Source organism: Mobula birostris, chromosome 9, assembly GCF_030028105.1.
Source record: "Mobula birostris isolate sMobBir1 chromosome 9, sMobBir1.hap1, whole genome shotgun sequence".
In the NCBI taxonomy this organism is placed as follows: Eukaryota; Metazoa; Chordata; class Chondrichthyes; order Myliobatiformes; family Myliobatidae; genus Mobula; species Mobula birostris.
In genome coordinates this window covers 135,760,493-135,785,556 of record NC_092378.1, presented here as the reverse complement: position 1 = coordinate 135,785,556, position 25,064 = coordinate 135,760,493, and the positions used below count along the sequence as shown (strand labels likewise).

At 42.5% G+C, this 25,064-nt stretch overlaps 1 protein-coding gene across 2 annotated transcripts; it reads right to left on the bottom strand.

The window, feature by feature from the left end:
* Positions 1 to 383: 383 nt before the first annotated feature.
* On the bottom strand, positions 384 to 23,697 carry smim22 (small integral membrane protein 22). 2 transcript variants are annotated; one of them, XM_072269543.1, is made up of 4 exons: positions 23,545 to 23,697; positions 7,535 to 7,734; positions 4,694 to 4,767; positions 384 to 1,172 (listed from the first exon to the last, which is right to left on the bottom strand). In XM_072269543.1, exons 2-4 carry the CDS (start codon positions 7,662 to 7,664, stop codon positions 1,125 to 1,127), a joined length of 252 nt encoding a protein of 83 aa, XP_072125644.1. In that variant the 5' UTR covers positions 7,665 to 7,734; positions 23,545 to 23,697; the 3' UTR covers positions 384 to 1,124. The 2 variants fall into 2 exon arrangements, with proteins under 2 accessions (XP_072125644.1, XP_072125645.1); XM_072269544.1 differs by having other exon boundaries at positions 23,563 to 23,697.
* Positions 23,698 to 25,064: the final 1,367 nt, after the last annotated feature.

The following is a 25,064-nucleotide window of genomic DNA, read 5'->3' as shown; positions in this document are numbered from 1 at the left end:
CATGATCATTTAGTATTATTGGAGGAGGAAGAAATTTCAAAGAAATACCAACACTTGTACTGATTACCTGGATAAATTGGTGGAGGCAAAAGCATTATACCTATCCAAGATCAGCTGGGTAAAATAGACATTTTATGGATCATATGGAGGAAATTCTGACCAGAAAAATTGAAGCTAGTCAGTCAATTTCATTCTTGCTATGGTCATGATTAAGTTAAGAACACTCCCTAATCTACAAGTTACAATTTCCTTCACTTGAAGGAAATGGCACATGGTCAAATTTCCGTTTCCCTTTTGGACAAATAGGAAAGTCTTGTTTCTGCTCCTTTTCCACAGCCACATGCAAGCAGTATCATGCCATTTTCACTGTGACAAAGACAGGCTGATGTTAAAACCTTTCATTTATTAATCAAAAGCATAGATGTAAATCAGTGACAGTAATTACATCAGATTTACAAAGTTGCATTTTAAAAGCAATTTCATTGGGAAGTAATAATTTGGGTTTTTAAACTGCCAAAATCATTTCCCTAAAAAGTTTGAAATAAACTGCAATAAATAGTACATTATTTAAAATATTGGCAAAGTGCAAGTTACCCAGACAAAATTAACCGCTGATATTGATTGTTGCACTTCAGAAAATGGATCAACTTAGTTTAAATAAAATGTACTCTAAAAATAAGCCATTCAATAGATTTTACTGCACTAATTTCAATTAGTATTTCACCAAAATAATTTAGTTAGTGTTTGTAGTTAACACACTGAAAGAAAATGATATACCAGGTGCTGATTTAGATCTTGAGATGTTCTACCATTTGTCATTTTGTAATTCCCAAACTCAATTCCATGTCTGCTCTCCTTTAACATAAACAAACAAGCAAACCATTTTCGGGATCATCTTGTGATTATTAGGAGGCTGTTCAATAATTTGCAGCTGGTCATCTGCCTGATGGCTCATAGTGTGTGGATCCAAAGCAGTTTGTAGCAAGAATGCTGAAAAGCGATAGATTCATTGTTGGATACAATTCAGAAAAGATACCAGTCGAGTTACTAAGTATTGCCCAGGAATGTGTGATGCAATGAAGGTTGTTAAATGATCCAGCCACTGGTCAAACATCCAATTCGAGCTAAGGCTCTAGTCCCAGGTTGTCAACACCCACTTTGCGCTTCGAAGACTGGAAAACATGATCAAACCATTTTGTATTATTTAAAATTCCATTATTCTACCTAGTGATTTAAAACCAAAGTCTTAAAAGAATAACCATGTTTATGTAATGTGGTGCAATTCAGTTTGTAAAATAGATATAAAGCTGATAGCAGTACATACTATTTAAATTGGTATTGTTGGTACCATACAAATTGAACTTTGAACAAGTTCGTAAACACGAGGAATTCTGCAGATGCTGGAAATTCAAGCAACACGCATCAAAGTTGCTGGTGAACGCAGCAGGCCAGGCAGCATCTCTAGGAAGAGGTACAGTTGACGTTTCGGGCCGAGACCATTCGTCATCTTGATGAAGGGTCTTGGCCCGAAACTTTGAACAAGTTCACTAGGCAGAACAGATAAAAAGCTGGGAATTAAATGTGAACACAAGAGATTCTGTGGATGTTCTAAATCTTGAGCAACACACTCAAAATGCTGGAGAACCTCAGCTGCTCAAGCAGCATCTATGGAGAGGAATAAACAGTGGATGTTTCAGGCTTCTTAATGGTGCTTCTTAATTCACTATTATAAATAAAATTTAACTCAGACAGCTCAAAACAAAATAACACTTGATTGAAAGTGTAATACAATTGAATTTCAAACTATCAACTGAGATTTTGAGCTTCACTGGTAGGAGAATTCATTAACGGAATAAGCTAATTTGATTTGTGGAGATATGTAGAAAATGTATCAGAGGGCTGGTCGGAGGCTCGAAGTTTTTGGACGGACTCAGAGTCTGCTGCGGTCGGGTGCTTCCAATGGTGCTGCATTGTCAAGCTTGCGGTGCTTGGAGGTTCATGGCAGGGAGAGTTTCTCCCTTCTACCGTCTGCGTGAGATGATGGGGCTATCGGGACTTTGAGACTTTTTTTTACCGTGCCCATGGTCTGCTCTTTATCAAATTATGGTATTGCTTTGCACTGTTGTAACTATATGTTATAATTATGTGGTTTTGTCAGTTTTAGTCTTGGCTTGTCCTGTGTTTCTGTGATATCACTCTGGAGAAACATTGTATCATTTTTTAATGCATGCATTCCTATATGACAATAAACAGGGACTGAGTGTCCTCATAATCTAATCTAAACTTAGTCCTACCGCAGAGCCACATAAGCAATATCCTGACTCAGGCTTTACTACTTTAGTTATTCAACAACTGTGTTAGCATTCAGATCACTCATTCAGGAAGGAGTTAGTGAAGTCTAACAACTGCCTAGTGTATCAGTAATACAGTGGAGTAAAGGGAATTACAGAGTTATGAGAGATGAGCTGACCAAAATTGATTGGAAGGGAACATTAGTAGAGACAATGGCACAGCAGCAATGGCTGGAAATTTCAGGAGGAAATCAGAAGGTACAGGATGGATACGCCCCAAAGAAGACGACACATTCTAAAGGCAGGATGACACAACTGTGGCTGACGGGAGAAATCAAAGCCAACATAAAAGCCGAAGAGAGGGCATATAACAGAACAAATATGTTGAAAGTAAGAAGATTGGGAAGCTTTTAAAAGCCAGCAGAAGGCAACTAAAAAGTCATTAAAAAGGTAAAGATGGAATAAGAAAATAAGCTAGCCAATAATATTAAAGCAGATACAAAAAGTTTCTTCAGATTTATAAAGTCTAAAAGAGAGGTGACAGTAAATATTGGACCACTGGAAAATAATGCTGGAGAGGTAGCAATGAGAAACAAGGAAATGGTGGATGGGCTGAATAAGTATTTTACATCAGTCTTCACTGTGGAAGACACTAACAGTATGCCAGAAATTCGAGAGCGTCAGGGCGTAGAACTGTGTGAAGTTTCTATTACCAGGGAGAAGGTGCTTGGGAAACTGGAAATTGAAAGGTCTGAAGGTTAATAAGTCACCTGGACCAGATGTTCTACACCCCGGTTCTGAAAGAAGTGGATGAAGAGACTGTGGAGGCACTAGTAATGCTCTTTCAAGAATCAATGGATTCTGGCATAGTTCAGGAGGACTAGAAAATTGCAAATATCACTCCACTCTTCAAGAAGGGAGAGATATCGAAGAAAAAAAAAATCATAGGCCAGATAGTCTAACCTCAGTGATTTGCAAGATGTTGGAGTCAATTGTTAAGGATAAGGTTTCAGGGTACTTGGAGGCACATGATAAAATGGGCCATAGTCAGCATGGTTTCCTTAAGGGAAAATCTTGCCTGACAAATTTGTTGGAATTCTTTGAAGAAGCAGGATACACAAAGGAGAATCAGTTGATGTTGTGTACTTGAATTTTCAGAAGGCCTTTGACAAGGTGCCACACATGAGGCCGCTTAACAAGCTAAAAGCCCATGGTACCATGGTATAACAGGAAAGATAATAGCATGGATAGAGCATTGGCTGATTTTCAGGAGGCGGGGGGGGTGGAAATAAAGGAAGCCTTTTCTGGTTGGATGCCAGTGACTAGTGGTGTTCCAAAGGGGTTGGCATTGGGACCTTTTTTAAAATTATATCTCAATGATTGGATGACAGAATTGAAGGCTTTATGGACAAATTTGTGGACAATGCAAGGATGGGTGGGGGAAGTTTTGAGAAGTAGAAAGACTGTAGAAGGTTAGGAGGATGGACAAAGGAGTGACGGATGGAATACAGTGTCGGGAAGTGTATGGTCATGCACTTTGGTAGGAGAATGAAAGGGTTGATTACTTTCTAAATAGAGAGAAAATTCGAAAATCCGTGGTGGAAAGGAACTTGGGAGTCCTCACGCAGGATTCCCTACAGGTTAATTTGCATGTTGATTCGGTGATGAGGAAGGCAAATGCAACGTTAGCATTCATTTTGACTGGACTATAATGTAAAAGTACGTAATGTTGAGGTTTTATAAGGCACTGGCGAGGCCTCACTTGGAGGAATGTGAGCTGTTTCGGGCCCCTTACCAAAGAAGGGATGTGCTGACATTGGAAAGGGTTCAAAGGAGGTTCACGAAAATGATTCCAGGATTGAAAGGCTTATCACATGAGGAGCATTCAATGCCTCAGAGCCTGTATTCATTGGAATTCAGAAGAATGAGGAAGGCTCCAATCTATGATAGGTCCAGAGGGCAGTGGTAATAAAACAGAGGCCTGTCTCTGTACGAGACAACCCTACAGCATAACCCTTCTGATGGAGCTGACAGGTTGCACAAATTACTAGATATGATCCTGCCAAAAGAGAGCAACTTTCCTGCAGAGTTTACCTCAGGACAACATGGGCCTTCTTGTCATGGTATGGTTGTAAGGATTTGTGTTTGTCACTGAAGGGGAGTGGTGTTTCGAGATTTATAATTAGGTGATTTTCTTCAATACTGTGATGACAAGTGAACAGTGAAGGATTCTATTCCTTCTGAAAAATTTACATATTTCTGCCGATTGCAAAGGAAACCCATACATTTCTTTGTTTTTTTTTTAGTGCCACCTCACTCATCTGACATTTCTTCTCGGAAGAAGTCGTGAACCTTTCCACCCACACCCTCAGGAGAAAAGCAAAAAGGTAAGAAAAACACACCTTTTTGGGGGAAGAACAGCAGCAGCCGCAGAAACAGCAAATAATGACCAGGAGAACCAAAAGCAACACAGCACCTAGTAAATGGAAACAAAGGAATCAGGCAGAATTAACAATAGCACAAACTTTTAACATCTGGATCTGATATGTTGGAAGGTAATATTTCCACTTCATATCATCTTGTTAAAGCAATGGTACCACAATGGCAAAGATGGCGCCAGAGAGCAACTTCTCCCAGCGTATCAGTGAAACGGTTAAATTCTTCCTATTTTAATGTCTCAGTTTTCCTTTTCAGGGTGGCTGGGGTCCTGTCGGAGTCTGTGATCTACAACGGCACTCAGACAGCGGTTCTGCAGGACAGACAGCACATTTCAGTTCTTGGAGCTCGCCAGAGGGCCGTGTTTCAGTATGTCCAGGTTTGGCCTGCAGTCGGCCCCCTTTGGAGTGCGGCCTTCTGCAGCACTGAGGCCACAAGTTCTCGCTGTCGTCATGAACTGAAGCGAAGCGAGAGCCGGAACATCAAAGACAGCGAGAGCGGCTGTCAGAGGGCTCTGCACTCAATGGTGAGGGAGAGTTTGCTGCCAATGCTCGAGTCAGGGAACTTGAAGTAAAGAGCCACACTTCAGACTGACTGTAACATTGAAATAGCGACTGTTGTCTTCCCTCTTGCTGTGGAAGGAGTGATATCTGTTTCTCCCTTGTTACTGAGAGAGAGAGAGCCTGTGGGATGTTGAAGTGTTGGAGTGAACAGTTAGTTTTCGATGTACTGTCAACCATGGTCTCTCTTTGGGAGACCTTGCTGTTACTTCCATGGTGGGAAGTGGGAATGTTGATGCTTTAGGCTAGAATATGTGGGGAGAAGGGGGAGAGATTTGACGCTGTTTGCTGCAGCTTGTGCGCGGTAGGGGGCAGGGGTTTTGGGGTTCTCACTTTTTTCCAACATTTATTCTTTGTGGTTTTTTCTTCTGTTTTGAGGATCTCTGTGGAGTGTGAGAATTTCAAGTTGTATATTGTCTACATTCTCTGATATTAAATAGAACTATTGAACCATAATACAGTATTTAAACACACAACCTTCAGGATCATAACAGCACTTTGCCCCTTGAATATGTGAACAAAGCAATGTCACCATATAAAACAATTTTATATAAAATATAGAGACAAGGAGGAATTTCTTTAGCTGGAGGGTGATGAATCTGTGGAACTCATCGACAATGATGGTTGTGGAGGCCAAGTCATTGAGTTTATTCAGAGCGGAGGTCAATAGGTTTCTTGATACCAAGGGCTTTCAAATATTATGGGCAGAAGGCAGGAGAATGGGGTTGAGAAGGATAATAAATCAGCCTTGATGGAATGACAGAGAAGACTAGATGGGACAAATTGCCTAATTTTGTCTTATGGTCTTAGAATAACTTTTTTAGGATGTTGAATTTTCCAATGAAATACTTTTAGAAAGGATTACTGATAGGTTGCAAGGTATCTGGATACATTGACAACACACAATCTAGTTCAGGGCAAGTGGCACATATGCTTTATCACAAGGCAGTTCCATCAAATGGACTTTCAACGGGAAGGATTCTTCAGACTGCAATATACTAGTTTAATAATATCACCCAATATAATTATGATCTGCAAATGAAATACCCAACCTGATAAACTATTTATGAAATCATTTACTTCAACATTGCTATGTACAAAATTTGAAGTTAAATGTTTTTTTTTGGAGGAAATTCATAAAAAATTTTCAAAAGATGTAGAAGCATCTTTCACAGCAGCTCCCTAAAGCTTAACTGGATCTTTTATTAGTAATATCCATAGTTTTAATTGTTAAAAGAGTCAGGAGCATCCAGATATTGGCATTCCAGTGGACAGACCTATTTTCTAGTCAGGTATTGGCAGACTAGGGTGGAAGATTAGAGTATTCCTGCATAACCAGTGGATTATGCAATAGACTCATCTTTGTTAACACTAATTCAAACTGGGCCTCAGTTCTAGACCACTAAGTTTGTCAAAAGATCTCAGAATTAAACCATGCGCAGATTTGCTGTAATAAACATCAAGGCGGTAAGCTAAATTGGGGGCGGCCTGGGGTGACAACAGCATTAAACTTTTGTGCATCAAGTTCTTGTCAGGGATTAAAATGCTAATCTCTGTGTCCAGGAATGTTCGCACATCACTTCTAGAAGGCAGTCAACAGCATGACAGAGCGCCTTCTGGCAGCGTAGTCATGAGCAAAGGATGTTCGAGTGAATCAAAGTGGGACAGCCTCCTTAAACTGAACTTGGCACCATTCGAAAACACAACCATCTGTTACTAAGGAGGCACATTAATAATAAGTGTTTGTCTCCCTTTGCTGATGTGCTGCTTTTGCCTTTTCTGCTACATTATGCATAAATCTAATGTATTTAACTACAAATCTCGAGAAGAGCAAGCTCCAACATTATTGGAATTGGCTTACCCTTGTCGCATTTACCGAGATACGGCGTATTGTTCATGCAAATCAAATTGTTACACAGTGCATTGAGGTAACACAGATGAAGCAATAATAATAATAATAATACAGAAAAAAGTGTAAAAGCTACAGAGAAAATGCAGATTGTGAGATCAAGAGGCCATCTTATGGTACAAGTGGTCTATCCAACAGCCTGCTAAGAGCAGGATAGAAGAAGAATAAAGTGTAAAAGTTTCAGATAATGATTACCAGCTATAGTGCAAGTAAACATTATCTGAAGAAAGATCTTTTGAAAGAGTTAGGCTGAATATTATTCCTAAATTTTAGAAACAATCTACCTGTAGAACAAGTTGTTTAAAATTACTAATCTCTGTTTGCCTTTGGCAACTTACCAATAAATATAAGGAAAATGGCAAAGGTGGCAATATCCCAGGTAGACTGAAAAAGCTGTTTGCTTTGTAGTCTCCTCACAGCGTCATAAAACTGTGCTTCAATCTGAGCTCCAACATCTTGGTCAGCCATTTTTGATCGTGACTGTATATGGTTCACTTGTAGAGGCTTGTTCCAAATGCCAATCGGCAAACAGCAACAACTGCGCAACAGGATTAAAATCATTCAAAATTTATTATGCGACCAGAAAGAGAAATCAGTCCCTTTACAATATAATCAACAGCTTCCTTCTCCCACTCACAAGCTTAGAAGTGAATCATATTTCAAAGGTTTCACGAAACTGATGGTTTCAGGGTCATTACAGTCCATTGTCCACAGGGAAAGCCGAACGGTCACATGGAAGGAGAGGCAGGGTAAGGTGTGTTCTGAGTGCATTTGGTGAAATATTATTTTATAAATAAATAGAGAATTTCAAGGAAAGCACAAAGAATAGGGGATAAAATGTCATAAGGCAGATAACTGTTCTCAATGTCAACAAGCACAGGGTAACAACATGTCTCCACGAAGTGAATTTTCTGCTGCATGATTAGAGCAACATCTTGGTTCTTTCCCGCCTAATGTGCCTGTGTGAGTATGTGCAACATCAAGTTCAAATCAGTAGTCCATCACTGCTTTCAAGTAGATTAAGGAACATATAACAGATACCATGGGGCTCAAACCCCATGAATAAATAACGATAGCACAGATTCATCCCAATTTTCAGCAGCCATTGGTGAAATGCCAAATTCTATTTCTTTAGAAATATTTAAAATAAGAAAAATTTACCTCAAATATTGAACAGCTTACTGAAAAAGTTTACAAACCGCAAACATGCAGCTTAGCATGTGTAATGCCCTGGTTAAGAACATGTTTTATTGTATTACTACTGTTGTGCTGTTAAGTGTTTTATTCTCTGCAGCTTTTCTGTAAAATGCAGTGTGCTCTGCTAATTAAGCTTCACGATTTGCAGTTCAGTATTTTGGCTTCTGCTAAGATAAGGAGCCGTTTGCTCAGTTTAGGAATGTTGTGTCAGCCAATATGGTTTGTCTTGGTAACACTCTGCCCTGCGGAATGCCATGGAACATTTGAGAGTGCTGGGCATGATCAGACTTCTGAGGGACAGTGGGTTGGCTTTGGACCTTTTGTTGGCAGGGGTTGGAAGAAGAAGGAGGTGCAGAGAAGAGCACAAGGGACGACGCTTGCAAAATCCAGCCCAAAGTAGAGACCTCATTGTAAGAAGTGCTTTGTGCATATGATTGGTTCCAAGAAGGAAGTGCCAATACTCCTGAGTCAGCCAGTTTGTTTGAAATGGTCTTCGAGGGAAGTTCGAACTGTGGCTGGTGTCTTTCATACAGAAATCAATCAAAGGGAAACACCCGACTACTCCAGAAATGAGCTCCAACGTTTATGTGCACATTTAAACTGGTTTAACTGTATTGGGCCCTTTTTTTACTTTTAGTTGTTTTAAGTTTAAATATCTGTAAATAGAATTCCACTTTAATTGTATGCCAGTTTGTTATTTCCTGGCAAAGACTAACTTTGCATAGGGTAGCATTTACACAACATTCACCATAATTTCCGTTCCCTCACTAGAACATTCCGACTTGCCTGTTTGTTTGAACCTGAATCACTCCTACCCTAGACGTGCGTTGTTTATTGAAGGTGGCCTTCTCACCGCCACCCATGCAATGCTGAGCCATGTGGCTGTTAGTCAGAGGTAGCTAATGAGCCTGGTTTATTACGAGCCACGGTGACAGAGATACACATGTAACATCCAATCACAATAAGTGTACAAAGTTTGCAAATATTATTGACAGCTTGTCATAAATTAAACATACAGCTTTGTAAAACATGGACTGTAGCTTAATTTTTATTTATTATTTCAGGACTCAGAGGTTCATTGATAGCTGTCTGTCGTATCCAACAATGACACGAGACCTGTGTAGGAGTGTTTTTAAATGTGAAGAAGCCATGGCACTGGGGCAGTTCCACTCTCTTGAAGTTGGAAGTCTGGGTCCAGTGCTACTAGTAGTTGGCACAAACTGGGGTCTTCCTTGGTTTCAGTGGATGACCATGACTTCTTCTGTGCCTTGGCATGCCCTTCGCGCTCCACGAAATGTTGCAGAACTGCCTTCCCGGCCATTGGATCTCACTGTTGATCTCATTGTCCTGTCCAATAGAGCTGACTTCCCATGCTAGGACAGACATGTCCATATCTCACCGGCGGTATGACGCCCAGTGGCTGCCCTCACATGGTTTAGTCTGCCTGTTGAGGTGGTGTACCACAGTGCAAATGCTAATAAATTTAACCTATGTTTACACAGAAACATAGAAAATAGGTGCAGGAGTAGGCCATTCAGCCCTTCGAGCCTGCACCGCCATTCAGTATGATCATGGCTGATCATCCAACTCAGAACCCTGTACCAGCCTTCCCTCCATACCCCCTGATCCCTTTAGCCACAAGGGCCATTTCTAACTCCCTCTTAAATATAGCCAATGAACTGGCCTCAACTGTTTCCTGTGGCAGAGAATTCCGCAGATTCACCACTCTCTGTGTGAAGAAGTTTTTCCTAATCTCGGTCCTAAAAAGCTTCCCCTTTATCCTCAAACTGTGACCCCTCGTTCTGGACTTCCCCAACATCAGGAACAATCTTTCTGCATCTAGCCTGTCCAATCCTTTTAGGATTTTATACATTTCAATCAGATCCCCCCTCAATCTTCTAAATTCCAACGAATGTAAGCCTAGTTCATCCAGTCTTTCATCATATGAAGGTCCTGCCATCCCAGGAATCAATCTGGTGAACCTTCTTTGTACTCCCTCTATGGCAAGGATGTCCTTCCTCAGATTAGGGGACCAAAACTGCACACAGTACTCCAGGTGTGGTCTCACCAAGGCCTTGTACAACTGCAGTAGTACCTCCCTGCTCCTGTACTCAAATCCTCTTGCTATAAATGCCAGCATACCATTTGCTTTTTTCACCGCCTTCTGTACCTGCATGCCCACTTTCAATGACTGGTGTATAATGACACCCAGGTCTCGTTGCACCTCCCCTTTTCCTAATCGGCCACCATTCAGATAATAATTTGTTTTCCTGTTTTTGCCACCAAAGTGGATAATTTCACATTTATCCACATTAAATTGCATCTGCCTTGAATTTGCCCACTCACCCAACCTATCCAAGTCACCCTGCATCCTCTTAGCACCCTCCTCACAGTTAACACTACCGCCCAGCTTCGTGTCATTCGCAAACTTGGAGATGCTGCATTTAATTCCCTCATCCAAGTCATTAATATATATTGTAAACAACTGGGGTCCCAGCACTGAGTCTTGCGGTACCCCACTAGTCACCGTCTGCCATTCTGAAAAGGTCCCGTTTATTCCCACTCTTTGCTTCCTGTCTGCTAACCAATTCTCCATCCACATCAATACCTTACCCTCAATACCGTGTGCTTTAAGTTTGCATACTAATCTCCTGTGTGGGACCTTGTCAAAAGCCTTTTGAAAATCCAAATATACCACATCCACTGGTTCTCCCCTATCCACTCTACTAGTTACATCCTCAAAAAATTCTATGAGATTCGTCAGACATGATTTTCCTTTCACAAATCCATGCTGACTTTGTCCGATGATATCACCGCTTTCCAAATGTGCTGTTATCACATCTTTGATAACTGACTCTAGCAGTTTCCCCACCACCGATGTTAGGCTAACCGGTCTATAATTCCCTGGTTTCTCTCTCCCTCCTTTTTTAAAAAGTGGGATTATATTAGCCACCCTCCAATCCTCAGGAACTAGTCCAGAATCTAAAGATTTTTGAAAAATTATCACTAATGCATCCACTATTTCTTGGGCTACTTCCTTAAGCACTCTGGGATGCAAACCATCTGGCCCTGGGGATTTATCTGCCTTTAATCCCTTCAATTTACCTAACACCACTTCCCTACTAACATGTATTTCCCTCAGTTCCTCCATCTCACTGGACCCTCTGTCCCCTACTATTTCCGGAAGATTATTTATGTCCTCCTTAGTGAAGACAGAGCCAAAGTAATTATTCAATTGGTCTGCCATGTCCTTGCTCCCCATAATCAATTCACCTGTTTCTGTCTGTAGGGGACCTACATTTGTCTTAACCAATCTTTTTCTTTTCACATATCTATAAAAGCTTTTACAGTCAGTTTTTATGTTCCCTGCCAGTTTTCTCTCAATCTTTTTTCCCCTTCCTAATTAAATTCTTTGTCCTCTTCTGCTGAACTCTGAATTTCTCCCAGTCCTCAGATGAGCCACTTTTTCTGGCTAATTTGTATGCTTCTTCTTTGGAATTGATACTATCCCTAATTTCCTTTGTCAGCCACGGGTGCACTACCTTCCTTGATTTATTCTTTTGCCAAACTGGGATGAACAATTGTTGTAGTTCATCCATGCGATCTTTAAATGCTTGCCATTGCATATCCACTGTCAACCCTTTAAGTGTCATTTGCCAGTCTACCTTAGCTAATTCACATCTCATACCTTCAAAGTTACCCTTCTTTAAGTTCAGAAACTTTGTTTCTGAATTAACTATGTCACTCTCCATCTTAATGAAGAATTCCACCATATTATGGTCACTCTTACCCAAGGGGCCTCTCACAACAAGATTGCTAACTAACCCTTCCTCATTGCTGAATACCCAGTCTAAAATAGCCTGCTCTCTAGTTGGTTCCCGACATGTTGGTTCAAAAAACCATTCTGCATACATTCCAAGAAACCCTCTTCAGCACCCTTACCAATTTGGTTCACCCAATCTACATGTAGATTGAAGTCACCCATTATAACTGCTGTTCCTTAATTGCACACATTTCTAATTTCCCGTTTAATACCATCCCCAACCTCACTACTACTGTTAAGTGGCCTGTACACAACTCCCACCAGCGTTTTCTGCCCCTTAGTGTTATGCAGCTCTACCCATATTGATTCCACATCCTCCCGGCTTATGTCCTTCCTTTCTATTGCGTTAATCTCCTCTCTAACCAGCAACGCCACCCCACCTCCTTTTCTTTCATGTCTATCCCTCCTGAATATTGAATATCCCTGAATGTTGAGCTCCCATCTTTGGTCACCCTGGAGCCATGTCTCTGTGATCCCAACTATATCATATTCATTAATAACAATCTGCACGTTTAATTCATCCACCTTGTTACGAATGCTCCTTGCATTGACACACAAAGCCTTCAGGCGCGCTTTTACAACTCTCTTAGCCCTTATACAATTATGTTGAAAAGTGGCCCTTTTTGATGCTTGCCCTGGATTTGTCGGCCTGCCACTTTTACTTTTCACCTTACTACTTCTTGCTTCTACCCTCATTTTACACCCCTCTGTCTCTCTGCACTGGTTCCCATCCCCCTGTTGTGAACTAGCCTCCTCTCGCCTAGCCTCTTTAATTTGATTCCCACCCCCCAACCATTCTAGTTTAAAGTCACCTCAGTAGCCCTCGCTAATCTCCCTGCCAGGATATTGGTCCCCCTAGGATTCAAGTGTAACCCATCCTTTTTGTACAGGTCACACCTGCGCCAAAAGAGGTCCCAATGATCCAAAAACTTGAATCCCTGCCCCCTGCTCCAATCCGTCAGCCACGCATTTATCCTCCACCTCATCGCATTCCTACTCTCACTGTCACATGGCACAGGCAGTAATCCCGAGATTACTACCTTTGCGGTCCTTTTTCTCAACTCCCTTCCTAGCTCCCTACATTTTCCTTTCAGGACCTCTTCCCTTTTCCTACCTATGTCATTGGTACCTATATGTACCATGACCTCTGGCTCCTCATCCTCCCACTTCAGGATATCTTGGACACGATCAGAAATATCCCAGACCCTGGCACCAGGGAGGCAAACTACTATCCGGGTCTCTGGACTGCGTCCACAGAATCGCCTATCTGACCCCCTTACTAGCGAGTTCCCTATTAAGGATCTATTAAGCTTGCCAAGGCATTTCTAAAGAAGGAAGTCAGGTGTCCTTGACCCTTTGTCTAAACTAGGAAAAGGGAAAGAAACTTGTTAAGCTGCAGGGGTGATGGAAAGAGGACGAGGATGTCTCCGATAGGTTAAAACCAAGGCGACCAACTGAAATATATGCTTATACGGTCAATGAGTGAATGGGGCAGTTAGAGAGTGAGATCACCAACATAAAAGCAAAAGAATGTGGGAGTTGCAAAATACAGAGCAGGAAAACATACCCAACAGGTCAAACAAGCCTTCCTCTTGCGGGGGGGGAGGAAAGATCGGGGTGGGGTGGAGCCAATGTCAGAGACAGAGGACTGATCCTGACAGAGGAATTATCTTGTCTTTAATAGCATATTAGAATCCAAAAGGTTGTAGCACATTCAGACATGACGAGGTGTCACTCCACAAGTTTGCTTTGGGCTTCATTCTATTCACAGAGAGACAATAGGTCAATAGGTCAGGTGGGAGTGGAATGCTGAATTAAAGCTCAAGGTCACCCTGCAGACCGAATTTAGGTGCTCTCCGAAGTCGTCATCTAATATGCATTTGATTCCACCATTGTAGATGGGGACACATTGTGAATACAGACTGCAGTACACTAGACTGGAAGTGCAAATAGATCACAATTTCGTCTGAAAAGGCCGAGGGGTCAGTGAACCCCAGGTTGGGAACCCCTGAATTTGTTTGTGTCTCTAGATGGTGTGAAGTGGATACCTTAGAGAGAGTGCAGAGGAGATGTACAAGGTTGTTGCCTGGATTGGAGCATGTACCTCATGAGAACAGGTTGAGTGAACTTGGCCTTTTCTCCTTGGAGCGACGGAGGATGAGAGGTGACGTGATAGAGGTGTACAAGATGATGAGAGGTATTGATCGTGTGGATAGTCAGAAGCTTTTTCCCAGGGCTGAAATGGCTAGCACGAAGGGGCACAGTTCTAAGGTGTTTGGAAGTAGATACAAGAGGGATGTCAGAGGTAAGTTTTTCATCCAGAAAGTGGTGGGTGCGTGGAATGCACTGCCAGCGACGGTGGTGGGGGCCAATACAATAGGGTCTTTTAACGGACTCTTAGATAGGTACATGGAGCCTAGAAAAATAGAGGGCTGTGCACTAGGGAAATTCTAGGCAGTTTCTAGAGTAGGTTACCTGGTCGGCACAACATTGTGGGCCAAAGGGCCTGTAATGTGCTGTAGATTTCTGTTTCTTTGAAGGGAAAACTTGAAAGGACAAGCAAGAACAGGCGGTTGCAAGAGAACGTGTCATAAGGTGAGGTGGTTGTGGAATTGGACAAATGCACCAGGCACGAAGGGAACGACCCCTGCAAAATGGTGAAAGTGAAGGACAAGGAAGGATGTATCTACTGGTGGAATACTGATGACTGGTGCTGACTGAACATTGGTGTTGTTTCCTATAACAGAAATCAACAACTTCATCTCTCTTCCTACCAACCTTCATCTTGCTCTTACCTTCACATGGATAATCTGATTCTTCCTTTTCTATATATCTACATCTCCATCTCAGGAGATAGGCTGGACACTAATATCCATCGCAATACTACAAAGCCCCAGAGACTACCCTTCATCCCATCGTGGCTCCTGCCAAAATTCTATTCCATTCTCACAGCTCCTCCACCATATTTGCTGCAATGATGAGATTTTCAATCAGGCGCAGCCCTCTGCTTCCAAATTGACCTTTTGAGGTCAAAGCTCAAGCCTCAAAGAGGCTCAATGAAGCTCAAGACCTCCAATGGTCTGATAAGTTTTTACTCCGAGGTGGGGGTAGCAGTCAGGTATGCAGTAAGTAGTCCCTTTATTGTCTGAAGCAGATTAACATTATCTCGTCTTGCTCACAATGATGGAACCCGCCACTTTCCAATGGCTGAGCAATAACTTTCAAAGTTCAGTTGGGGACTAACATCAACCTATTGTGTCAGGCTATCATAGAAAATAACTTGAATAACCTCATTCAATGTTGAGTGAACCTACAACCCAAGTTATGAGAAACCTATTGCACTTTCAATATAATTAGTCATTGTGTGTCATGAGGGCTGAGATGTACAGGACTAGAAACATGTTTTTGGGAGAAGGTTACTGGTGTGGGCTGTGATTAGTGAATAAATCAGTTGTTTAGCTTTACCATCTCTCTAATATGGCAATGGAAATGATCTAGGAGTAGGATATTTTCAGACAGACTATAGCAGCAGCACAGCAGCATAGTAGTCAGCACTTCACTTTACAGTGCCTGTGATCACTGATTGCGGTTCGATTCCCACCACTGCTGACAAAGAGTTTGTACGTTCTCTCTAATTCCACCTGGGGTTCCTTCAGGTACTCCAGTTTCCTCTCTCATTCCAAGTTAGTGAGTTGTGGGCATGCTATGTTGCTGACAGAAGCATGGAAGTGTGTTTTGGTGTATGAATGACAAATAAAGCTAATCTTAAAAAAAAATGTTGGAATCCAGAGTAAAAAAATGGCTTGGATGATGGAATTGATGGCTTTGTTGCCAAGTTTGCAGATGATATAAAGATAGGTAGTGAGGATGGTTAAAAAAAAACTAATTGCTGTAGGAATGCAGCATGTCAGGCAGCATCTGTGGAGGGAGTCAACCATCTGGGTCAAGGCCTCAAGCTGGACTGAAAGAGCAGATGGGAGATAGCCTGTATAAAGAGGTGCAGGGAGATCTGGCAAGTGGTATTTTGATCCAAGCCGGGGGGGCGGGGGGTTGTTTGCAAAATGGAGTCAGGTAGGGAAGGGTGGGTGGGTGGGAAATAGTGACAGAGACCGAGAAATGATGGTGGAGAAAATAAAAGGCCGCAGATTGTGGTATCTGTAATAAAAGGTGGCAGAGTATGGAACCAAATAAAGGAAATGAGGAGGTGGATTGAAACATTTGTGTAGTTGGGTAGGGGAAAGAAACTGAGTGATGGGGGTGTGAAAGCAAGGGAGGAACTGGGCAAATCAGAAAGAGAAGGAAAGCAGAGATAGGGAACAGGATGTCTGGAATTAGAAAATTCAATGTTGATCCTACTGGACAACCTAGCCAAAATGTTCAGTATTCAAAGTTCAAAGTAAATTTATTTTCAAAGTATGTTACTGTAAACTGTATGTTACTATATGCACCGTGAAATTCATTTTCCTGCAGGCATTCATAACAAATAAATACGATAGAGACAATGCAAAACTATACACACAGACTGACAACCAATGTGCAAAAGGCAAACTGCAAATAATAAATAAATCATACTGGGAACATGAGTTCTAGAATCCTTGAAAGACCATAAGGTATAGAACAGAATTAGGCCATTTGGCCCATCAAGTCTGCTCCATTTTATCATGGCTGATCCAATTTTCCTCTCAGCCCCAATCTCCTGCTTTCTCCCCATATCCCCTCATGCCCTGACCAACCATGAATCTATCAACCTGTGCCTTAACTATACATATAGACGGTTTCCACAGCTGCCTGTGGCAAAGAATTCCACAGATTCACCACACTCTGGCTAAAGAAATTCCTCCTCATCTCCATTCTAAAAGGACGCCCCTCTAGTTCTGGTCTCCTTACTTGAGGAAGGATATACTGGCTTTGGAGGTGGTGCAGAGGAGGTTCATCAGGTTGATTCCAGAGATGAGGGGGTTAGGCCATGAGGAGAGATTGAGTCACCTGGGACTGTACTCGTTGGAATTTGGAAGAATGAAATGAAATCTTATAGAAACATATAAAATTATGAAAGGGATAGATAAGATGGAGGCAGGAAAGTTGTTTCCACTGGTAGGTGAGACTAGAACTAGGGGACATAGCCTCAAGATTCGGGGGAGTATATTTCAGATGGAGATGAGGAGGAACTGCTTTTCTCAGAGGGGGAATCTATGGAATTCTCTGCCCAATGAAGCAGTGGATAGACAAGGATAGATTTGGATAGATTTTTGCAATAGTAGGGGAATTAAGGATTATGGGGAAAAGGTAGGAAGGTGGAGATGAGTCCATGGCCAGATCAGCTATGATCTTATTGAATGGTGCAGCAGGCTTGACGGGCCAGATGGCCGACTCCTGCTCCTATTTCTTATGTTCTTATGTTATGTTCTCTATTCTAAGGCTGTATCCTCTGGTCTTAGCCTCTCCCATCACAGGAAACATCCTCTCCATATCCGCTTTATCAAGACCCTTCACCATTCAATAGGTTTCAATGAGGTCACCCCTCATTCGTCTGAAATCCAGTGAATACAGGCCCGGAGCCATCAAGCGCTCTCCATGTTTTGTAGCCTTTTGCATTCTCAGGCAGTGATGTAACCAGTTAGAAAACTTTCTACTGTGCATCTATAGAAGTTTGAGAGTTTTAGATGACACGCCACTTCTGTGCAAACTTTTAAGAAAGTTGAGGTGCTGTGTTGCCTTTTTTGTGATGGCTGTTACGTGCTGACCCCAGACCGGATTCTCTGATATGGTAACACCAAGGTTACTGATACTTTCCACCTTTGATCCCCCAATAAGGACTGGCTCATGGACCTCCAGTTTCTTCTTCCTCTAGTCAATAATCAGCTCTTCGGTTTTGCTGACATTGAGTGAGAGGTCGTTGCTGTAGCACCACTCAGCCAGATTTTCAATCTCACTCCTAAATGCTGATTTGTTACCATTTTTGATTTGGCCAATGACAGTGGTGTCGTCAGCAAACTTAAAGGTGGCATTGGCGCTGTGCTTAGCCTCACGATATTAAGCGAGTCGAGCAGGAGGCTCCCACATCTCTGTGGTACGCCTGTGCTGATGGTGATTAGGGAGAAGATTTGTGGACTAGGGTCTGCAAATGAGAAATTGAGGATCCAGTTGCACAGGGACAAGTGCTTCCTACAGCTTGTGTTTGGCCTCATCCTGTCAGCAGAGGAGACTGCACAAACAGGCCATGTGGGAATGTGGAGTGGATTAAAATGGCTAACGGCTGGGAGCTCCAAGTGGTCATGGTGCACAGTGCATAGGTGTTCAGTATTGTTTTTGCTGGGTACAAAGCTGAGATGCTTATGTGTTGACACTGAAATCATATGGAGCAGCTGTTTTCCTGTTTATGCTTTATTACCCCTCAGAAATCACCTGAGACAAGGATGTGTTTGGTCCCAGGTTTGCGTGCTCTGCAGTGAGTGATGGACGTAATGACTGATGCTTTAGATTCATGCAAATTTACCACTCCAGCAAAAGGGAAAACAAGTTAACATGTAACCACGTGGCCTGAGCCGCAGACAGTAAAACAAACACGTTCACGCTTCGGACTGTGCTATTTTAGTATCTGTTAACAAAATATTTCTCCAGTCTCGCACCTTTTACCAAGATCGATCTCTATCACATCTGTCCACTCTTTAATCTTAGAAAACAGAACACAACAGCACAGTACAGCCACTTCAGCCTACGATGTTGATCTGACCTTTGACCTACTCTAAGATCAATCTTACCCTTTCCTCCTATATCCATGTCCCTAAGTTTCTTAAGTGCCCCTAATGTTTCTGCCTCTACCACTGCCCCTGGCAGGGTGTTCCATGCACTCACCACTCTCTGTGTAATAGACCTTCTTCCAATCACCTTAAAAATATGTTCCCTCATATTAGTTATTTCCACTCTGGGAAAAAGTCCTCTGGATATCCTCTCGATATCTGCTTCTTATCATCTCGTACAACTGTATCAAGTCATCTCTCATCCTCCTTCGCTCCAAAGAGAAAAGCTTTAGCTTGCTCAACCCATCTTAATAAGACATACCCTCTAGTCCAGGAAGTATCCTGGTAAATTTCCTCTGCGCCTTCTCTAAAGCCTCCACATCCTCCCTATAATGAGGTGATCAGAACTGAACACAATTCCCCAAGTGTGGTCAAACCAGGGTTTGAACGAGTTGCAACATTACCTCACGGCTCTTGAACTCAATCTGCTTACTAATGAAGGCCAACACACCATACACCTTCTCAACAACCCTGTCAGCTTGAGCGGCAACTTTGAGGTATCTATGGACGTGGGCCACAACTATGTGACTGGAAGAATGGTGCTCCTCTGCCTTCCATTTCTCCCATAGTCCATTCTCCTCTATTCCTTTTTCAGTCCTTTACCTCTTCCACCCATCACCTCCCTGATTCTTACTTCAAAACCCCTCCCCAACCCATCCCCCTTCCCCCCACCTGGTTTCACCTAACACCTGCCACCTTGTACTTCCCCCCCCCCCCACCTTGTTATTCTGGCTCCTGCCCCCCACCTTCCTCTCTAGTCCGCATGAAGAATCCTGGCCTAAATCATAAACTGTGTGACCTGCTGAGTTCCTCCAGCATTTTGTGTGTATTGCTCCAATAATCCACGTGAATCTTTTCGACTTATGATGCTGACTTCTCCTCAGGTGTCTGGAAGTTTTGCAGAGATAGGCTCTCACGCCTACTTTGTACCTTCTTCACCAAGGCTGTCAGTACAACATCTGATAACCTCAGTGCCTGTGATATCCCACACTGTGCCATTTGTAACGTCTCCCAGGTGAAATTCACTGCGTCCCTGAACCAGCCACATTGCATGTCTCCTTTAAGAGGTGTTACCTGGCAACCAATCAGTTCACTAGCTTGTTACTGAATTCATTGAAATCGGAGTCCACAGTCAGCTGATTAAGCCCCCCTAGGTGAGTGTCCATGGGGGAAGATTAACCCTACACCTATTTCCAATTTATTTATTTATTTTTGATTATAGGAGCAGAATTAGGCCATTTGGCCCATCAAGTCTGCTGTGCCATTGCTGCTCCATTTTCCCTCTCAGCCCCAGTCTCCTGTCTTCTCCCCGTATCCTTTCATGTGCTGACTAATCAAGAACCTATCAACCTCTGCCTTAAATATACCCAATGACTTAGCCTCCACAGTCAACCGTGGCAACAAATTCCAAAGATTCAGCACTCAATGGCTAAAGAAATTCCTCCTCATCGCCATTCTAAGGCCCTCAATTCTGAGGCTATGTCTTCTGGTCTTAGACTCCCCCACCACAGGAAACATCCTCTCCACATCCACTCTATCAGAATCAGAATCAGGTTTATTATCACTGGTATGTGTTATGAGTGTGGGCACGTGGCCAAGTGGTTAAGGCATTGGACTAGCGACCTGAAGGTCATGAGTTTGAGCCCCAGCCGAGGCAACATGTTGTGTTCTTGAGCAAGGCACTTAATCACACATTGCTCTGCAACGACACTGGTACCAAGCTGTATGGGTCCTAATGCCCTTCCCTTGGACAACGTTGTTGTGCAGACTTGCAGCATGGACAACTGCTGATCTTCCATACAACCTTGCCCAGACCTGCGCCCTGGAGAGTGAAGACTTTCCAGGTGCAGATCCATAGCCTCGCAAGACTAACGGCTTTACTTATGTGTTGCAAATTTGAACTGCAGCAGCTGTACAATATAACATGATATAACTGAAGCCTTTCAACATTTGACCCCTCATTCTTCAGAATTCCAATGAGCAGAGCTCTGGAGCCATCAAACACTCCTCATATGACAAGTCTTTCAGTCCCAGAACCATTTTCGTGAACCTCCTTTGCACCCTCTCCAATGTCAGCACGCCCTTTCTTAGCTAAGGGACCTAGAACTGCTCACAATACCCCAATCTTTCGGCAAGTCTGCTCTTCGCACTTTTGAACACTTCTTACTAGGTGATGAAAAATAAAATTAGGAATGGGAGTGAAAACCTGTTTAGCAGTGCTGAACAGCTATAGGCCTCGCGATGAAACCTGCAACGTGTGATGGGCCCTAACTGCATTGTGCCTGACGCACTTTGATAATTACATCAAATTGCAGCAACGGTTGTCAACAACAAGACGATCCCACAGCAGTAATGAAAAAGAAAGACAAATTTAGCATAAAGGGAAGTTATTTAATGAACTTCCAGTAAGTAGTTTCAACCTTTGCTGCGTAATTCACAACAACCTTAGAACTCTGATCATTGTGCATGGAATAGCAATAAGGAATTATTTACCCTCAGTAACATCAAATAGGGCAGAGTAATTTAGCTGTTTCATGCAAGTCCAGGTCACTGGAGCTGGATCATTAGGAAGCCACAGTCAACACAAATGTTCCCTATAGCATGGTTCCAAAATGATCCTCTATAAAGGTCAACAGTTTTGGATTGAAAACTAGTTATTGACAATTTTTTCATGGCCCGTTTTGGTCTAAGCCCAACGCTTATTATTGTGTCCCATTGGCATACTTATTTGTTAAGAGCTGGGCCAAGACTGAAAGGGTTCTTCAGACCCACCCCAAACCAATCCCTAAACACAAGAGATCCTGTAGATGCCAGATAGCCAGGGCAACACAGAAAATGCCAGAGGAACCCAGCAGGTCACCAGGCTCGGAAACAATCCATAAAAGTGGCAGATGGAGTTCGCCCCAGAAAATGGTGAAGTGATTCACTTTGGAAGGTTGAATTTGAAGATTGAATGGCACTTAACTGCCCATTCTTCCAGTCACGTTGCTATCCCTAAGGAATGCCCTCTCGTGCATTGTGTTAGAGCCCCCACCACACCAACTCTCTGAAGGGCTCTGCACTTAGAAGCAACTCAGAACACAACGGCACTTGTAGAAATGTACTTCAGCATGACACCGTCCAGCAGCTCTCTGCAAGTAATTGATCATTACACCGACCATCACCAGCACTGTGCTTAGTTGTGCAAGACTAATGAGAAAATATGTGGGCTGGAGTGTGGCAAACGTGGCAAAGCCAGCATCAATCAGCCTTCATGCCAACTGATGCTGCAGTCTATCTGCTCAACAGGCGCTTATTATCCACCCGCCAACGCCCTCACTAATATGGCCCTCACCATGTAAAAACCTGACTGGACACAACATTGGAAATAAGAACATTAACAGCAGCCAAAACACCAATAATCTCAATTCTCAGCAACAATTTCTCTTATACTATCCAGATGATGCTCTCTTCTTGTTGCTATTGGGAAGGAGGAACAGGACTTTCAGGTCCCACATCATCACCTTCAGGGACAGTTATTACCCTTCAGCCATTAGGGTCCTGAACCAAAGTGGATAACTTGACTCACCTCAACTTCACAGCCTATGGAATGTCAAGGACTCTACATCTCATGCTGTCAGTATTATTTATATATGTATTAATTAATTATTATTGTTTTAGTAGTTTGTCAACTTTTGCACGTCATTTGTCCATCTTTGTTTATCTGTAGTTTTTCATTGATTCTATTGTTCAATGTGAATGCCTGTAAGTAAATGAATCTCAGATAACAGATGTCCTTTGATAATAAATTTACTTTGAACGGAATACTTCAGTGAATTCCCATCCGCTTACTTGGAGCAGTATCCAAACTTTCATTTGTAGAGGTTTCTGGATTTAATAATTCAATTGATATTCATGTATTGTCAGAGGAGGTTGTAGAGGCAGACGTTTAAAAACACACACATTTGGACAGATATTTAGGTAAGAAGTGCAGAGATACAAGCCCAAAGAAGGCAGGCGTAATTAGCATAGACAGACAGCAAGGTGGATGATCCGAGCCCATTCCTGTACTGTACAGTTCTGTGATTTACTTGAGCTGTATCGTGTACGTTACTTGCTTCACTTGTTATTTTTGTTTAAATAGAAATACATATCATTATGCCGCCTGGTTACGCAGTGGGAAAGCACAACACTGTGAGACTCATAAAAAGATCAGGAAGTAATTTCCCTAAAAAAAAAACCCGGCCTTTGGCTTTCCTGCAGCTACATATCAAGAAATACCTTCACTACATTACCATGCCCACAAAAGATTTTAAAAAGACGCAGTATTTCCAACCTCAACAGCATTCAATTTTCGTTTTGTGTTTTTAAAGCGGTTACTTTTAAAGAGGCGAGATTAAAATATTGGAGTGCAGATATATGCAGTGAACTACTCTGAGAAAGCGGACTTTGAGTCACACCTGAATAGTTTTTTTAATCTGTTTCCTGGATCTGTTGTTACACCTGTTGGAATTCAAGTCGACAACTCAGTGATCAGAATTAGCGTTACCTTCTGCGTATTCTTTACCGTAAGTATTTTTTTGAAGTAGAAGTGTCAGTCTCCTCTTTCCTCCCCCTTTCACCAGTCTCACGCTTGAAAACAGCCGAGCAACCCTTCAAACTCGACTCCTGGCCCTACCTTTCATCAAGGTGTACACCCTGAACTGAGAGCGCCCTGATTGGTCACTATGCCTGCTCTCTGATTGGTCACTATATTAGCAAGGTAGGAGGAGCCTGTCAATTTTTAAACAATTAGGAGGGGAAGGTAAAATAATTTCTTTCAAATTATACATTTTTCTACACTTCTTTTTCCCAAATTATTTATTAGCTTTACTTTATCTTTTTGGGAGTTTTCACGACCACGATTTTAAATGTATCGGAGAGTCAGGGACTTTAAAAAACCATTTAAAGCCAACTAAAGCCTGGATGTGTGACAAAACCTCGCCCGAGCTTTGGGGAAAAGAATTTCGCGGCCCTGCTCAAAACGCAGCACTAGTTATAAATAAGGCAAGACAGCAGCTATATTTCATTAGGCGTTTGAGGAGATTTGGTCTGTCACCTGAAACTCTCGAAAACTTCCATAAATATACCGTGGGGAGCATTTTAACAGGCTGCATCAATGTCTAGTAGCGGGATGGAGGCACAGGATCGAAAAAAGCTCCGGGAAGTTGTAAAATTAGTCTGCTCCCTCTGGGGTACTAGCCCCCGTAGTATCCAAGACATCTTCAAAGAGCGATGCCTCAGAAAGGCGGCGTCAGTTATTAAGGATCCCCACCTCCCAGGATATGCTCCCTTCTCATTGTTACCGTCTGGAAGGGGCCTGATGGCACACACTCAGCGATTCAGAAACAGATTCTTCCCTTCTGCCGTCCAATTACTAAATGAACCTAAGAACACTGCCTCACTACTTTCTTAATTTCTGTTTTCGTACTACTATTTTTAATTTATCTGTTTAAAAAAACAAACTATACTTACTGTAATATGTTTTATATTTTTATGTACGGCACTGCTGCCGCAAAGTTAACACATTTCACAACATACGCTGGTGATACTAAACCTAATTCTGAAACTCGGAAGACCAGTGTAACTGACCTCCACCTTCACGTCCAAGGTAAGGGCGGGCCTGGAAGAACCACGGGAGCAGGGTCTGCTCCCTTGTGTTCTTTCATGGTTTGGTGAACTACTCTCTGACCTGCTGATATTTGCAAAACACACGCGTAACGTTTGGATATTTCCAGGTTAAAGCGCAGCAGAGTGTGATGTTGCAAAACCAAGTTCTTCCCAATTGCAGCCTCCCCAGCCAGCCAGAAACACACAGTGGGGTCTGGGGCTGACTGGACCACATCTCATTTTGGGTGATGTGAACGCAAACAGACCTAATGTGACACGAACAGGAACACGGGGTTTCTCTTGCCATTCACTGGTGATTTATTCATGAGCCGGTGGACTAGGTGCGTCTCAGTTTATGTATTGTTCCGCTGCCCCTGGAACTTGGTCAAGTCGAGACAGCACCCTTAACTCTCTGCAATG

Coding starts and splice junctions, on each gene's coding strand:
- smim22 (XM_072269543.1), bottom strand. CDS start 7,664: ATGGCTGACCAAGATGTTGGAGCTCAGATTGAAGCACAGTTTTATGAC. Junction 4,768..7,534: donor CATTTTCCTTATATTTATTG/GTAAGTTGCCAA, acceptor TCCATTTACTAG/GTGCTGTGTTGCTTTTGGTT. Junction 1,173..4,693: donor GCTGTTCTTCCCCCAAAAAG/GTGTGTTTTTCT, acceptor CATGTTTTCCAG/TCTTCGAAGCGCAAAGTGGG.